This window comes from Bos taurus, chromosome 7 (genome assembly GCF_002263795.3).
Source record: "Bos taurus isolate L1 Dominette 01449 registration number 42190680 breed Hereford chromosome 7, ARS-UCD2.0, whole genome shotgun sequence".
In the NCBI taxonomy this organism is placed as follows: Eukaryota; Metazoa; Chordata; class Mammalia; order Artiodactyla; family Bovidae; genus Bos; species Bos taurus.
The window spans coordinates 41,929,227-41,947,290 of NC_037334.1; the positions used below are offsets into that span (position 1 = coordinate 41,929,227).

The 18,064-nt window shown below is 38.5% G+C and overlaps 1 protein-coding gene across 1 annotated transcript; it reads right to left on the reverse strand.

Annotated features, from left to right (window-relative positions):
• Positions 1-6,203: 6,203 nt before the first annotated feature.
• OR2M16 (olfactory receptor family 2 subfamily M member 16) lies at positions 6,204-7,139 on the reverse strand. The gene has a single exon (NM_001389949.1). The coding sequence runs from the start codon at positions 7,137-7,139 to the stop codon at positions 6,204-6,206; it is 936 nt and encodes a 311-aa protein (NP_001376878.1).
• Positions 7,140-18,064: the final 10,925 nt, after the last annotated feature.

Here is an 18,064-nt window from a genome sequence, read left to right on the forward strand (position 1 = left end):
CTTGAGTTATTTCCTGGAGCTTATCAAAGTTGATCAAAGCTTATCAAACCTTTATGGGCCTTTTGAAGGCCCACAATGAGGCAAGCAACCATGTGATTACCAGCTGCTTGTCCAGGTCTCCCTGCCTGATAATCCCAGTTGGAATCATCTTGGGGGACAGCCGTTGCCCCTATGGGTTTAGTGTCATCTCTCCAGTGTATCTCATCAGCATGCACTTGAGAGGCTTGCCATACTCATTCCTTCTCTTCTGGAAGAAGAGTGGAGGAAAGTATGATGTAAATATCATGCCAGGTTAAGTCATAAGACTGGGTAAGATATTTGAATCCTTTTAAATAATTATCAGGGTCTGAGGAGAAAGAGCCAAGACGCTTTTCAACCTGAGATAGATCGGTGAGGGAGAATGGGACATGAACCCGAAGGATGCCTTCTGCTCCAGCTACTTCCCATAAAGGGAGGAGTCGGGCAGGGGAAGGAGTGGGGTCCTGCAGTGAAGTTTCCTGTTTCAAAGTTGTTTGGGACCAGGTACATGGAGGGGACCCTCAGAGTAGAGGGTGGGGCTGAGGTCTCAGGGCTTATCTCAGGCACAGGCTGGGGAGGGTTGTTGGGAGCTGCAGTGGTGGTGGAGGCCTGCCCTTGAGAAGGAGGATGGGAGCAGGGGACATAAGGTGGAGGTTGTGGAAATGGATCTGGAGCAGCTGCAAGGGGATTAGGAGTGCTAGGGGGTGGGCTGTAGTCAGAAGGGTCGAAGGAAGAAGAAAAGCCTGAACAGGGATCGGGAGACGTTGTATTAGGCAGATGTGGCCCAGAGTGGGCTAAGAGTATTTGAGAAGTAGAATAGGATTCACAGAGAAAGGATCGAGAGCAAAGAAAGGCTGAATGTAAGGGATTTCTAACCACTTGCCATTGCAGCAGAAGTTATTGAGGTCCCTAGAGTATTATAAATGAGAGTTCTGTTTTCTGGCCATTGGGACCTGTTATCAAGTCTGTATTGCGGCCAGACAGTGTTGGAATAGTAAATATGTCTTTTTGGTCTTATCTCCCCTCAGAAGGCCAAGGCTTTTAGATTTTGGAGAAGGCATCCTAGAGGAGTAGATTTTGAGGGCTAGGATTGAGAATTTCCCATTGTGGCTGAATAGGGAGGTTAGACAAGGGCAAGGGAAAATGAGGAGAAAGGTCAGAGAGAAAAGGTGTCCCTGTTCTCAGGACTTTCTCAGAGAGTAATAATAGTCTGCTTTGAAATGGTCATCCCCTATTTCAAACTCAGACAGGGCACAAGGCTGAGGGCCCAAGGGCCATAGGGATTCTACCACCTAAGCTGGGTCTTGGAAATAAGGCAAGAGAGAGAGAGGATCCCAGGGAATGGGATTTCACTCACCCTTGTAACCAATGGATGAAATGTGGGCTGGTGTGTGAATGTCAGTCCAGCAAAGCAAGTGTCCCATCCCGGAGCTCCTCTAAGTTTCTCAGCAATATCCAAGGCAGGGTACCACCGGAAGTGGGCTCGTGAGAGAGGCCCACCCAGTTGCAGCGGTGGATCTTCCCTCCTGGGTTTCGGCACCAGAGTGTAAGGTGAGTGCAGAGAAAATGAGAAGGTGCCAGGCAGTCAGGCAAGAAAAGGAAATTTATTAGAGGCAAAAGAGAGGGTGACTGGCTCTTAAGGAGAAACAGTGTTCTACCTTTCTAACGGAGTCCTTCTTATACCCCATCAATGAAAAATTCTCTGAAGGCATGGTCACATACCTGGAGGTCTGGAATCTGGTGGGCTTGCAACTTTGAGAACATAAGCACCAGTGAGATAACAGGATGCCATTTGGGCAATTTGGTCAGTCTCACAGATCACTGTGATTTTATTATTCTTTTGCAAGGTCGACATAATGAGTCATCTTATCAATGAAACCCCATGTGGGCCCTATCATCATTATACTTTAGGATGTAAGCTATATTTCTGTAACCAGGAAGGATACATTTTTACTCCATACTAGATCTGTTTCTATAACTTCAATCCTTTTTCTCTTTCTGTTATTATAAACATACACAATGGCCTGCCTCAGGGAACCCTGCCTCCCCTCTGCCTGACCCTTAAAGTGTGTTTGTTTAGCTCACAGGGAGACAACCTGACCCTGCCCACCTGTGAAGGACTGTGAAATTCTTAAGTTCCTCTGTGAGGAATGGTACCACTCATTTGCTGCTTGCTGGTGAGGCACAGAAATTCACATTTGGCGGGAGGGCAGAATCATATATAGTTGTGGTATCCTTGTTCATTGATATGGCAGGAGATATTCCATTTCACACGACCTGTGAAACGGCTGTGAGAAAACGAAACTAGCACATCCTCCTGCTTGAGGCTTGCTATTCTAAGAAATATTTGCAAGAATTAAATGGTCTTTTTACTTTGTTTCCTCACCTCCTCCCATTTCTGATCCACAAAAGAAACTGGCATCCAGTTCCTGACAAGATGCTTATTTTGAGACAGTAATCTGCCATCTTCTCAGTCAGCCAGCTCTTGGAGTAGTCATATCCCTTACCTCAAAACTTCCTCTCTCAGATTTATTGGCCTATTGTGAAGCAAGCAGAGTGAGCTTGGACTCAGTAATGTTTCTAAATCTTTTTTAATGTTCAATTATAAAATTGCATTTATACAATCAGCAGTTCTGATAAAAGCGGAAATTTGATGGTTGTGATGATATTGGCAACATTAGGGACTGGAAATTCAAGGGAAAATGGAAATAATATTGATTGTAGATGACATCAGGAGGACCTTTCCTAAACACAAGATTGCAAATTCTAGATTTAGCAATGTATCAACCTATGCTAAATATTTTTAGTGAATAGTGAAGAAACAGAAATATTTAGAAAGAAAAAAGAAAACAGCAAAGAAAGTTTGTGTCTCATATTTGCCAGAGATGTACTAATTATTTTCATCATTTTCATTGAATATTTCAATATTATTATTTACAAAAAATTTTAAACCTTTAAAAATTGCTCTAATGCCAAAGCATATATCATATAATCCATGCCTACAACAAATATATATTACATTTATGACAAAATTAATTTTATAAGTAATGCAGAAATAGTAAATTATTAGTGATATTAGTTATATTTAGTTTACATGGGAAATAATTAAAGCCCTCCCTCTGATTACCATCTTGAGTGCTGGAAATTGGTCAGACAGGAGACAGAGACAGAATCCTGGCTTGCTTGTCATAACTGTTACAAATGTAAATAGTGCACAGTGTGGTTTCCTTAGTACTATCATCAATAATTTGAAAAGTTAACATATATATATTTGCACATTAATAGTTTTGAGAAATCAGTTCAACTTTAGAGCAAGAAAAAGGAAAAATCTGTGTAAGTTGAATTATGTTTTTTAAATGGTTTGAATTAAACAAGATACATTTCCATATAAATCACAATTTCAGTATAATAAAATGGAATTTATGAATATAAATAAATATATTTTAACTAATCCAAAGTGTGTTATGCTTAGAGATAGATACTATAAAATTTAATCTCCTAATATGGTCAAGACATTTCTAGATACTGTATCTAGATTCTTAGCTGTTTATTTGTTAGGAAAACTGGTAAAATGATTGAATACTTTGTCTATCTTTACTCCTGTCTATTCAATATAAATAATTTGAATGTTTGCAGTAGAGTCCTAAATTTGTAGTGCTATGACTTCATATTACATATACATGGCAAAATATTTAAAATATTGGTTCAAATAAGCATTGACTATGCATTTCAAATTAAGTGATATTTATGTAGGCATTGGCTACAGTACTGAAAGGTCAGTTTTCATTCCAATCCCAAAGAAAGGCAATGCCAAAGAATGCTCAAACTACCACACAATTGCACTCATCTCACACTCTAGTAAAGTAATGCTCAATTTTCTCCAAGCCAGGCTTCAGCAATACATGAATGGTAAACTTCCAGATGTTCAAGCTGGTTTCAGAAAAGGCAGAGGAACCAGAGATCAAATTGCCAACATCTTCTGGACGTGGAAAAAGCAAGAGAGTTCCAGAAAAAACATCTATTTCTGCTTTATTGACTATGCCAAAGCCTTTGACTGTGTGGATCACAATAAACTGTGGAAAATTCTGAAAGAGATGGGAATACCAGACCACCTGACCTGCCTCTTGAGAAAACTACATGCAGGTCAGGAAGCAACAGTTAGAACTGAACATGGAACAACAGACTGGTTCCAAATAGGAAAGGGAGTACGTCAAGGTTGTGTATTGTCACCCTGCTTATTTAACTTATATACAGAGTACATCATGAGAAATGCTGGGCTGGAAGAAGCACAAGCTGGAATCAGATTGCCCGGAAAAATATCAATCACCTCAGATATGCAGATGACACCACCCTTATGGCAGAAAGTGAAGAAGAACTCAAGGGCCTCTTGATGAAAGTGAAAAAGGAGAGTGAAAAAGTTGGCTTAAAGCACAACATTCAGAAAACGAAGATCATGGCATCTGGTCCCATCAATTCATGGGAAATAGATGGGGAAACAGTGGAAACAGTGTCAGACTTTATTTTTTTGGGCTCCAAAATCACTGCAGATGGTGACTGCAGCCATGAAATTAAAAGACACTTACTCCTTGGAAGAAAAGTTATGACCAACCTAGATAGCATATTGAAAAGCAGAGACATTAGTTTGCCAATAAAGGTCTGTCTGGTCAAGGCTATGGTTTTCCCGGTGGTCATGTATGGATGTGAGAGTTGGACTGTGAAGAAAGCTGAGCACCAAAGAATTGATGCTTTTGAACTGTGGTATTGGAGAAGACTCTTGAGAATCCCCTGGACTGCAAGGAGATCCAAATAGTCCATTCTAAAGGAGATCAGCCCTGGGTGTTCATTGGAAGGACTGATGCTGAAGCTGAAACTCCAGGACTTTGGCCACCTCATGCAAAAAGGTGACTCATTGGAAAAGACCCTGATGCTGGGAGGGATTGGGGGCAGGAGGAGAAGAGGACGACAGAGGATAAGGCGGCTGGATGGCATCACTGACTCCATGGACGTGAGTCTGAGTGAACTCCGGGAGTTGGTGATGAACAGGGAGGCCTGGCGTGCTGCGATTCATAGGGTTGCAGAGTCAGACACGACTGAGCGACTGAACTGAACTGATGTAAACATTTGACAGAATTCAAATATTTTCTTAAAACATTATCTTAGACCACAGTCGAAGTATATGTTTGGCCATTTAATCCACATACTCTTCTCTTCACAATAACTTCAAAACCTAAAAGTGTATTATAGTGTTTTCAATAATTTCGTAAAATCTTATCCTGTAAGCAGAAATGCTGAAGTAAGTTTTCAATTGTAGGACTATTTGATTCTCTTGTGTTTCTGTTTTCATATATTTCATAAAATATATGCCATTGAGATTAAATTAGTTTCCTTGAAAGGAATATAACTATAATGCAGTTATAAAATTTTTACACTTAATATGATGTAATAAGGGTTTTTTTTTTTATTAAACACATAACAAGCTTAACTATATCCTGGATTTCAATATGATTTATATTCATAAATAAAATTTATAAGCATCAGTGCCTAACTTAGGGAAATTTGCACATTTTCAGTTCACTGGATATCTGAATATTGAAAAAAAGTTACTTCTTGATTCAGTGAATTGAGCTTATATGGATTTTGACAACTTGGAAGAAAGATTGTATCTGAGGTTCTTAAATCATATTTAAAATTTTTGTGATGGAGAAAAATAAAAGTATAATTTTTAAAAATGTGTCTTGAAATGTTATTGTACTTTCTTCTACAAACTTGGAAGACTAAAAATAAACTATAGACCACTGAGTAAATGTCCAAAAGCACAGTGCACTGATCTTTTTCCAAAATAAATTCAAAGTGCCTCAAAAAAATTTGGAGTTCATAATATTTTATAGGAAAGCTTTTTTTGTTACCTGGTTGTATATCCCCAAATTCCTGATACCTTTTAATAAATCTATAATGTCCTTATTCAAATAATATGTTGTATAATAAAGTCATAATAGGATTGAATATAAAGTAATAATGGCTATTTGACATAGTTTCCTGCAAAACAGAAAAAGTACTTAGTTTCACAGAATAAGTTATTCCAAAAATATGTACATTATAAGTGCTATTTTTAGAACTGAATGGAAAAAGAAGAGTATTAAAGAGAAAAATGTAGAAGAAAGCAAAGAATGCAGATAATTAGCAACTTACTCTCCAGTCTTACCCTTCCTGAAAACCTGGAACGCACAGGCCACTTCCTTGTTGCGGAAGCTATAGATGAGGGGATTCAGTGTGGGAGTGAGGATGGTGTAGAAGACAGACATCATCCTGTCCTGGGTGGGGGAATGATTAGAAGCAGGCCGCATGTACATAAACAAAACTGCTCCATAGTACGTTCCCACTACCATGAGATGGGAGGAACAGGTGGCAAAAGCTCTGTGGCGACCTTTCCCAGATCCCATGAGAATGACAGTCAGAAGAACTCGAGCATAGGAGGCAATGATGATTGCTACAGGGAAAAGAATCATCATTATACAGCAGTAAAAGAGAACTTCTTCAAATATTGAAGTGTCATTGCATTGGATAACTAGAAGAAAAGGGAAATCACAGAAGAAGTGGGCTATTACCCAGAATCCACAACAGGAGAAGGAAAATGTAACTACAGCATCAATGACACCATCAGTAGAACCCAGGACCCAGGAAGACGCAGTCATAAGTCCACAAATTTTGAGTCTCATGAGACTGGTGTATCTTAGTGGATGGCATGTAGCAACATCACAGTCATAAGCCATGACTGCCAAGAGGAAGCATTCACAGCCAGTTAGTGATGCATAAAAGAAAATGTGTGTGGCACAATCTGCCATGGTAATGGACTTGCTACCAGACAGGTAGTTGAAGGCCATCTTGGGGATAGTGGTAGAGATGAGCACAAGGTCCGTAAGAGATAACTGGCTGAGGAGGAAATACATAGGAGTGTGGAGCTGGGCGTTCAGGTAGAGGAAGAGAACCACAAGAGTGTTTCCCATGATGGCCACTGCAGAGACGCCCAAGACCCGAGAGAAGAGGAAGATGTGGGTGGGCCTATGATCAAAGATTCCCAGCAGTATGAAATCAGAATTAAAGGTCTGAAATTCCCATGCCATGATGAATGTGTTCTTTAACTATTAAAAGAAAATGTATGCTTATTGGTTTGGTAAACATTTCCATAATGCCTTACAGAGAATATGATTCTGTAAAATTGTGTAGGTTTTTAACCAATATGGCATGATGAGATTTAGGAATCTTAGGAATCAAGGAGTATAGTATTAAAGAGAAATAAATCTTCCTGATACCTCCCTCATTTATAAAACTGTGAAATTGCCCCGAGTTCAACCTCTAAACATTTTTTTTAATCTTAATTGAAAAATTAGGGTATTAATATGAAATATTATATTTTTGATAAGTTTTCTATATAAAGGAAAATTCTCAAAAGCAAAAACAAAGCATCCTGAAACATCAGAAGTCACTTACCAATAAGTTGACAGAGGAAAAAATATAGTTAAATAAGTATGTGGAATAATGGTAACAAAGAGGGAGAGTAAGATCTAAGCCCTTACTCCTATGGTACTGAGCACTTTTGTTATTAATGTAAGTGCTAACAAAAATTAAATACTTGCCAATTATATTATAGTATAGAGTGCTTGGTTTGTAATTTATAGCAAGTATTCAGTACAGTGTGTGAATGAGTTGAAAAGCGATTATATAATTGTGTAAATAGAAAGTGTGTGTTCTTTATTTTACACCATGCTGGTGTGGTGTGACTTATTTTCTTCAAAAAGAGATATGTTTAAGTCCTAATAAAGAATATAATTAGTTAAGTTATGGTCTTACTTGAATAGTATAGACCCTAATTCAATGTAACTGTGTCTTTTAGGAAAATGACCATGTGAAGACAAAGATATAAGGAAAATGGCACATATTAATGGAAGCAGTGATTGCAGTGATACGTGTATACACATAGATAGAAGTAATATGCATTATATATAATATATATTCTATATATCAGTTCATTTCAGTCGCTCAGTTGTGTCCGACTCTTTGTGACCCCATGAATCGCAGCACGCCAGGCCTCCCTGTCCATCACCAACTCCCGGAGTTCACTCAGACTCACGTCCATCGAGTCAGTGATGCCATCCAGACATCTCATCCTCTGTTGTCCCCTTCTCCTTCTGCCCTCAATCCCTCCCAGCATCAGAGTCTTTTCCAATGAGTCAACTCTTTGCATGAGGTAGCCAAAGTCCTGGAGTTTCAGCTTTAGCATCATTCCTTCCAAAGAAATCCCAGGGCTGATCTCCTTCAGAATGGACTGGTTGGATCTCCTGGCAGCCCAAGGAACTCTCAAGAGTCTTCTCCAACACCACAGTTCAAAAACATCAATTCTTCGGTGCTCAACCTTGTTCACAGTCCAACTCTCACATCCATACATGACCACAGGAGAAACCATAGCCTTGACTAGCCAGACCTTTTCAGAATCTATATATATTCTATACATAGATATGAGTACATTTTTGAAGAAGGCAATGGCACCCCACTCCAGTACTCTTGCCTGGAAAATCCCATGGATGGAGGAGCCTGGTAGGCTGCAGTCCATGGGGTCGCTGAGGGTCGGACACGACTGAGCAACTTCACTTTCCCGTTTCACTTTCGTGCATTGGAGAAGGAAATGGCAACCCACTCCAGTGTTCTTGCCTGGAGAATCCCAGGGACTGGGGAGCCTGGTGGGCTGCCCTCTATGGGGTCGCACAGAGTCGGACACGACTGAAGTGACTTAGCAGTAGCAGTAGCGATGTACATCTTACATATAAAATATGGTGTTGGTGGTAAAGAACCCAACTACCAATGCAGGAGACATAAGAGATGTAGGTTCTACCCCTGGATTGGGAATATCCCCTGGAGAAATAGATGATAATCCACTACAGTATTTCTTGTCTGGGAAATCCCATGGTCAGAGGAGCCTGATGGGCTACAGTTAACTGGGTTACAAAGAGTCAGACACGATTTAGCAACTAAAACAAGAAAAATTGGAAGAGGATAAATTTCTGTTGCTTTAATCCAGTCAATGTTAGAGCATTCCTAGGAATATGTCATATGTTACCAATATGTCATATAGAAAATTCATACATAAAAAAAACAGAAATTCAGAGAAAAGTGAGGTCTACTCATTAAAACAACACATTGAGATTTATCTGTGTGTTAGGCACCAAGGATAATGCAACAATCAGCAAAGAAAGTACTTAACATTTATATTTTAATCAGATAGTGACAAAAACCACCATTATAGAGGAAAAAAGTCAAAGGAAGTTGTTAGAATTACACTGGAGTGTTCAATTTTGAATAGAATAATCAAGGACGACCTCCCTTATCTGGTGGCATTTGCCTAAAGACAGTGAAGGTAAGAAATGGACCACATCACAGGAAAGAACAGTCTTTGCATCAGTTTCACAGAGGTGAAATTAATAAATAGAACACACATGCAAATAGCAGAGCTGTTCAAAAGGTTTAGGAAAAACAGAGTGTTCTAAGTTAGAGCTATATTTCTTGTTCACTGTTGCATTTAAATTTTAATGTATGAGATAATTATACATGTGTGAGCAACATTAATAGACCTTAGGAGATTATTCTAGATAACAAAAAAAATGTCATAAGTTAGAAAGACCAGTCTGGTGGATATAAAATTAAACAAGAATGCAATTTATTCACTATTTCAGGCATCGCCTTTTTGTGAAGAGACTAAAAACAAAACAAAATAAATTACAAAAGCTGAGTAATCTAGGCAAGGGAAGATAAATCTGTAGAGGAAGATGGAACCTTAAATTCAGTTCCTTGAGTTTAAATAGTTTAAATGGAGAGATAATAAAATGCCAGGACTTTCTAGGTGGCTAAATGGTGAAGACTTCACCTGCCAATGCAGGAGACACCAGTTTGATTCCTTGGTCAGGAATAAGCCCTGGAGAAGGAAATGGCAACTCACTCCAGTACTCTTGCCTGGGAGGTCCCATGGACAGAGGAATCTGGCAGGCACAGTCTCTAGGGTCCTGAAGGAGTTGGACACAACTTAGTGACTGAACAAGTAAAATGCAGTTTCTTTGAGTTTTAATTATTTATATACATTGTGAACATCATTTGAGATACAAGAGAAATTTCAAAAGTATTTTAAAATTTCAGTGAACGATTGTGACCTGCAAATGCTAATCTACTAAATACTGCCTCTAAAGATGCCTCATGTATATCTAACGAACTGAGGAATACAATCTTTAAAAAAAAAAAAAAGTGAGAAAATATTTTTTTGTCAAACAACATGAAGGATGAAACAGGCCTTAATTTTATGTACATCTCCCTATACCAATAGAAGAATATTATTGGTTACTGATAGCTTAGAAACTGGTCCCTTCAAGGGGCATCTTAGGGGCTTTGGGGGAATGGGAGTGGGTCCCCCACACAGAATACCCTCCTGGTGCCCAAACAGGAGTAGTCTTAAGTTCAGACAGGAAGAAGGCCATTATGTTGCATCAATAATTTCAAGTGCTTATATAGCTACATTTACTTCCAAAAATAACTTCCCTCAAGTATTTTGAGGGCTTCCCTTGTGGCTCAGCTGGTAAAGAATCTGCCCACAATGCAGGAGACCTGGTTTGGGAAGATCCCTTGGAGAAGGGAATGGCTACCAACTCCAATATTCTGGCCTGGAGAATTCCATGGTCTGTATAGCCCATGGGGTCGCAAAGAGTTGGACATGACTGAGCGACTTACACTTCACTTCACTTCAAGTATTTTGAATGACATGTCATAGACTGCCCAGTTATTCTGAACTTGTGAACTATTGAGATAAATCAGCTTACCCAAACAAGACTTTGTGTTAGCCCACAGATCCACCATGTTTCTCCTTAATTGTCTGCAACATGATTCCAAGGATGAAACTATCTGGTCAGGTTAGTTCATACCTAGCTAGCACATGCGGGGATAAATCTGTCTCAGTAACTAAACTGATATGAAATTTTGAACACTTCTATTGGATATCGCCTGGACATGTCTGCCATAAAGCTTTTAAGTCCAGTTGAGTGATCTAATTTTTAAATAGCATTTGCTAACAAATGTAGAACATACATATTTTCTCTGAAGTTTCTCAGTTCCATAATTAGATCACTTTAAACTTAGAGAAACTCACACTTACTTGTATGCTGCTTCAAAATTCCTTTCATAGCCATGCACCGAAATTGTTTTCACTGATTTTCACTCAGTGAAAATTCCAGATAATGTGGCAAGAAACAGTCATATAAAATATTTAGCACATTTTAATATTTATATAGATGGAAGATATTGAATGCTGCATTACCCACTACCAGCTATAAAAGAATCATGTAGATATTTACTCTTGAATGGGTATAAAAATAAACAAGTATTGGTTCTCATGAGGAAACTAAATGTTAATTCTAATATATATGTGTGTGTGTGTGTGTGTGTGTGTGTGTATGACAGAATATATATTTTTTAACCACCAAGAAGATGAGGCCCAAATTTAAATGCTCATTGCAGGCTCCCAGAATATAAACAATACTAAAATACATTCCAGAATAAACAGGGGTTCCTCATGGTGTTTTTATACGCTCTTCCCAAGAAATGGATCTTTGGCAAAATATCTCTTGAAATTTTAACTTATCTGGGACTATTTGCTGTGAAATAAAGCACAGCATTTTGACTAGCAGCTGTCTTGGCAGAAAGAAAATAAAAAAATAGCATTTCTGGAATAAATAAATTTGAGAATTTTTTCAGAATACCTATTGATTTCTTTAAAATGTTCCTATAATGAGGTAAATTTTTTTTAATCTTCTTTAAATTTTTTTTTAATTTAAAATTATTTACCTGCCTCTTGAGAAATTTGTATGAAGGTCAGGAAGCAACAGTTAGAACTGGACATGGAACAACAGACTGGTTCCAAATAGGAAAAGGAGTTCGTCAAGGCTGTATATTGTCACCCTGCTTATTTAACTTATATGCAGAGTACATCATGAGAAATGCTGGGCTGGAAGAAGCACAAGCTGGAATCAAGATTGCCAGGAGAAATATCAATAACCTCAGATATGCAGATGACACCACCCTTATGGCAGAAAGTGAAGAGGAACTCAAAAGCCTCTTGATGAAGGTGAAAGAGAGGGAGAAAAAGTTGGCTTAAAACTCAACATTCAGAAAACGAAGATCATGGCATCTGATCCCATCACTTCATGGGAAATAGATGGGGAAACAGTGGAAACAGTGTCAGACTTTATTTTGGGGGGCTCCAAAATCACTGCAGATGGTGATTGCAGCCATGAAATTAAAAGATGCTTACTCCTTGGAAGAAAAGTTATGACCAACCTAGATAGCATATTCAAAAGCAGAGACATTACTTTGTGAACAAAGGTCCATCTAGTCAAGGCTATGGTTTTTCCAATGGTCATGTATGGATGTGAGAGTTGGACTGTGAAGAAGGCTGAGTGCTGAAGAATTGATGCTTTTGAACTGTGGTGTTAGAGAAGACTCTTGAGAGTCCCTTGCACTGCAAGGAGATCCAACCAGTCCATTCTTAAGGGGATCAGCCCTGGGATTTCTTTGGAAGGAATGATGCTAAAGCTGAAACTCCAGTACTTTGGCTACCTCATGCAAAGAGTTGACTCATTGGAAAAGACCCCGATGCTGGGAGGAACTGGGGGCAGGAGGAGAAGGGGATGACAGAGGATGAGATGTCTGGATGGCATCACTGACTTGATGGACGTGAGTCTGAGTGAACTCCGGGAGTTGGTGATGGACAGGGAGGCCTGGCGTGCTGCGATTCATGGGGTCGCAAAGAGTTAGACATGACTGAGCGACTGAACTGAACTGAACTGATTTTAATTGGAAGCTAATTACTTTACAATATTGTTTTGGTTTTGCCATACATCAACATGAATCCACCACAGGTTGCCTGTCAAGCTTTTCTCTTTTCCTTAGTTGTAATTTTATGGTTTTATTTGTATTAATTTTATCTAAACTTCATTGTTGTTGCTATTCAGTCGCTAAGTCATGCCCGAGTTTTTGTGATCCCATGGACTGTAGTGTGCCAGACTTCCCTGTCCACTCTCTCCCTAAGTTTGCTCAAGCTCAAGTTCGTTAAGTCATTGATGCCATCCAATCATCTCATCCTCGGTGGCCCGCTTCTCCTGTCTGTGTATTCAGTCATGTCCAACCCTTTGTGATCCCATTGACTGTAGCTCACCAGGCTTCTTTGTCCATAGGATTCCCAAGGCAAGAATATAGGAATGGGTTGCCATTTCCTTATCTAGAGAATATTCCCAACCCAGGGATTGAACTCACTTCTCTTGTGTCTCCTGCATTGTCAAGCAGACTCTTTAATACTGGTGTCACCTGGTAAGCCTTAAACCACACTGCTTTTTTTAAAATAAACTTTTCAATTTGTGAAGGACACAGTATGCTCATTTATTAGTTCTAATGATTTACTGTACCTCATCATTTCTCAAGGAAGAGTCGTGGATTTCATGATGCTGTGATGACATGTATCTGTCCAAGCAATAACAACCCATAAATCATGGAAATTGTGGCTACTTCTTGAGAGGACCGTAACTGAGTAAAGTGATATGAGCAAAAGTGACCAAGTGACCCTGCTTCTAATAGCAATATACAACCCAAGTATATACCAATAATAGGATTAATAATCATAGTTACAGGTGGTATTAATGAGCCTCGAGAATAGAATGTTAAAGAAACAAAATACATTACAGGGGAAACTTTATTTAATCCTATTATATAAAATTTAAACACAGATGATATAGTTTTTGAAGAAGCTTATCAGTATTGATAGAACAGTTATCACTGGTGTGAACCACGAGAATTGTATCATCAGGAATAGTGTCAACCTGCTTTTTAAAAACACTGGTAATGTTGTTTTAAAGCAGTTCACAAAAATTGTGCATAATCAATTTGCCATTAATAAACTTTTGTGTCTAATTCAAGTTACATTAAGCAATTAGAAAAACATGTAAAAGTCTAAAAAGAGCACATGGCAACTTGTAAAGTATCTGTTAATATGAGGCGTGCTCATTAAAAGAGATTGTGATTCAAGCCTACCTTTCAAATCACTCAGTTATGTCATTATTCTCTCCTGCCACTTTTTTTTTTCCTCCTGACTTCAATCAACCACCAAGCTCTTTATCATCTGAGTAATATAAATATTATATGAAAAAAGGAAAAAATATCCAAGCTTTCCCATCTACAAGCTAAAGCTAGTAACTTATGTCTCAACTCTCTAACCTTAAAAGAAAACTTTCCTCAGACTAATAATGTATGGAAAAATTGAATGAATTCCATAAAGTGCTTAGTAGAAAAATCAGTTAAGTAGTGAAACCAATTATCTCCATGTTCAACAAAGTTTGACATTGGCTTAGACACATTCTCACCTTGGTAGTTACATTACCTCTTTGTATGGGTGTGCGTGGTACATAATTTCACTGAGATTGTTGGTTACTGGAAACACAAATTATATATCTTGCATGTTTTCATATTTCCATAATTAACAAACATTTAACACACAATAAGCAACGTTACAGTTACTGATAAAATACTGAAAAGACAAAGTAATCAACTTTAGTTGAGGCATATCTTGAGACAGAATGGTTCCAAATCACTATAATACTATTTATTTCAATATAATTTTCAAATGTGTTATATTGTTTAACCCTCACAGAGAATCAATATTGCTACAATTTTATATACATGATACATCCATGAATGTGAATATATATCAATGTAAGTGAAAATCTACCTCTTTTTAGATATTTTAAGCAGTAAATTATTAATCCATTTCCACTTAAATTCTGTATGTACTCCTGGAATCTGGAATTCATACCTGCTGTAAACTACATTTTTATTATAGCTCCCAGGAAGATAGAAACTACAGTTACAATTAAAAGGACTTCCTTCCTAGAGAGTCTCTATTTGCTATACTCACGGTAAGAAATGGGCTTCCCTGGTAGCTCAGACGGTAAAGAGTCTACCTACAGTGCAGGATACCTGGGTTCAATCCCTAGGTCAGGAAGATCCCCTGGAGAAGGAAATGGCAACCCACTCCAGTATTCATGCCTGGAAAATCCCATGGATCAAGGAGCCCGGTGGGCTACAGTCCATGGGGTTGCAAAGAGTCAGACCTGACTGAGCGACTTCACTTCATGGTAAGAAGATAGAAACTTAAAACGTTATAGCCCTCTGAGGAACCCATTCCCTTGTCTTTAATTATAATAGTTTGTATTGTATTTCATCTTCTCTCCTAGGACAAAGAAGCAGAATTAGCTTCTTTATTTTGAAAATACTTATTCAGGGTAGATAATTATGTCACTTTTCTTGAGTATTACTGTGAACCCCCTAAAATTTCTCCTCCTTTTCACATAATAATGAGAGGAAAAATACAGAGTGCTTCCAGTGTAACTGTCACTGTTGAAAACATGTATGTAAACTCACAGAACACTTATAAACATTGTTTTGGAGGTACTTTAACATGGATATTATGATCTCCATTTTTCTTCCAAGATGGGCTACTTAAGTAAATTGTGCAAGGTTATAGAGCTAGAGAATATAAACAAAGTATTCCAATGAAATCAACTTCATTTTTTTTCACATCTTATTAAGATATAATTGAGAAATAAAATTGCAAATATTTAAGGTATACAACCTGACGTTTTGATTTACATATCCCTTATGAAATGATTACTACAATCAAGCAAGTTAAAATATCCATCAGTTCACATTTAAAGTGCTTTTGTGTGTTCAGAACACTTAATATCTAACCTCTTAACAAATTTTAAATATACAGTAAAGTTGTATAATCTTTGTCACTGTAAATCACGATGTGAATGCTTAGTCGCTCAGTCATGTCTGACTCTTTGAGACCCCGTGAACTGTAGACCGCTAGGTTTCTCTGTCCATGGGGATTCTTCTGGCAAGAATACTGGAGTTGGTTGCCATGCCCTCCTGCAAGGTATCTTCCCAACCCAGGAATTGAACCCAGGTCTCCCGTATTGCAGGCAGATTCTTTACTGTCTGAGCCAGGTAGCTCAGCTGGTACAGAATCCACCTGCAATGTAGGAAACCCTGGTTCAATTTCTGGGTCGGGAAGATCCCCTGCAGAAGGGATAGCTACTCACCCCAGTATTCTCCGGCTTCCCTTGTGGCTCAGAGGATAAAGAATCCACTTGCAATGCAGGAGACCTGGGTTCCATCCTTCGACTGGAAAGACCCCCGGGTCAGGAGGACATGGCAACACATTCCAGTATTCTTGCCTGGAAAATCCCCATGGACAGAGGAGCCTGAAAGGCTACAGTCCATAGGGTCTCAAAGAATCAGACATGACTGAACAACACGGCACAGAATAAATCACCGTCATGTATGGATGCGAGAGCTGGACTGTGAAGAAAGCTGAGGGCTGAAGAATTGATGCATTTGAAATGTGGTGTTGGAGAAGACTCTTGAGAGTCCCTTGGACTGCAAGGAGATCCAACCAGTCCATTCTGAAGGAGATCAGCCCTGGGATTTCTTTGGAGGGAATGATGCTGAAGCTGAAACTCCAGTACTTTGGCCACCTCATGCGAAGAGTTGACTCATTGGAAAAGACTCTGATGCTGGGAGGCATTGGGGGCAGGAGGAGAAGGGGACGACAGAGGATGAGATGGCTGGATGGCATCACTGACTCGATGGACGTGAGTCTGAGTGAACTCCTGGAGTTGATGATGAACAGGGAGGCCTGGCGTGCTGCGATTCATGGGGTCACAAAGAGTCAGACATGACTGAGCAACTGAACTGAACTGAACTGAACTGAACTGAATGACTAGTATGTTGGGTATCTTTTCACTGGCTTATTGGTCATTTGTATATCTTCTTTGGAGAAACATCCATTCACATCCTTTGCTCATTTTTTATCAGTTTACTGAGTTGTAGAGTTTTTAAAATACATTCTGGATATTAAGTCCATATCAAATATATGGTTTATAAATATTCTTTTTTATCTCATATGTAGAGCTTTCACAATGATGATTGTGCCCTTTGGAGCACAGGAGTTTTAATTTTGGATGGAGTCCAGTTAACCTATTTTTATTTTGTTGAATCTTTTTTGAGAAATTATCGAACAATGAGTGACCCAGTGAAACACCAGACACTCCAGCCTCTGATCCCAGGTCTCTCTCTCTCTCTACCAACAATCCCACTGTGTGGCCCTCTGACATGCAATGTAACATCTGAAAGAGAGCATACCTTTGTATAATTAAAGTCAAGGGACTGAATTCTCTGTGGAGGTAAAGGATTTAAGGTCCATGATACCATATGATGGCTCAGTCTTTTAAAATGTGGCTCCTTTGGACCATCTGAGTAGCTACTGCTAAATGTTTCTAGAAGAGACAGAAGGAAAGCCTGAAATAGAATCAGAATCAGAGAATGATTATCACTTTCCAGTTCAGAGATTCTAGGATTTATTAGGTGACTCACTACCTGTAAGTATAAATATAAAATGATCTTTTTTCTGAGACTCTGTTACCTTCCCTATTGACCTTAAATGCTTTCCATGAAAAAATCAAGTAGCAAATGTGTATGAAAAAAATCTTGACACTCAATAGATTATACAAATACAAACTTTTCTCATCCTTATTATTAAAGTTTGATGTATATTTCTATGTTTAGCATACTGTATACAGTTTTACACAATATCATGGAAGTATTATCATTTCCTTTCACATCCTGTCTCTCTTTCTCATTCATACTAAAAATAAGAGAAGAGAAAACAGAGAATTGCTCTCCTTAGTAAATTATCTTTCATTTATTAGACATATTTATTGGATAAATATGATATACATATATATCTTCCAATTGTTAGAGACCCACCTCAAAAGGCTTCATGAAATAATCATAAACCATGATACTTCAATATACTGCTTTGAAAGAGACTCATGAATGTTTAGTTATGAAAAATTCCCTAGACACCACATAGTACAACTTTTCAGTTTACAAATTATTGGAG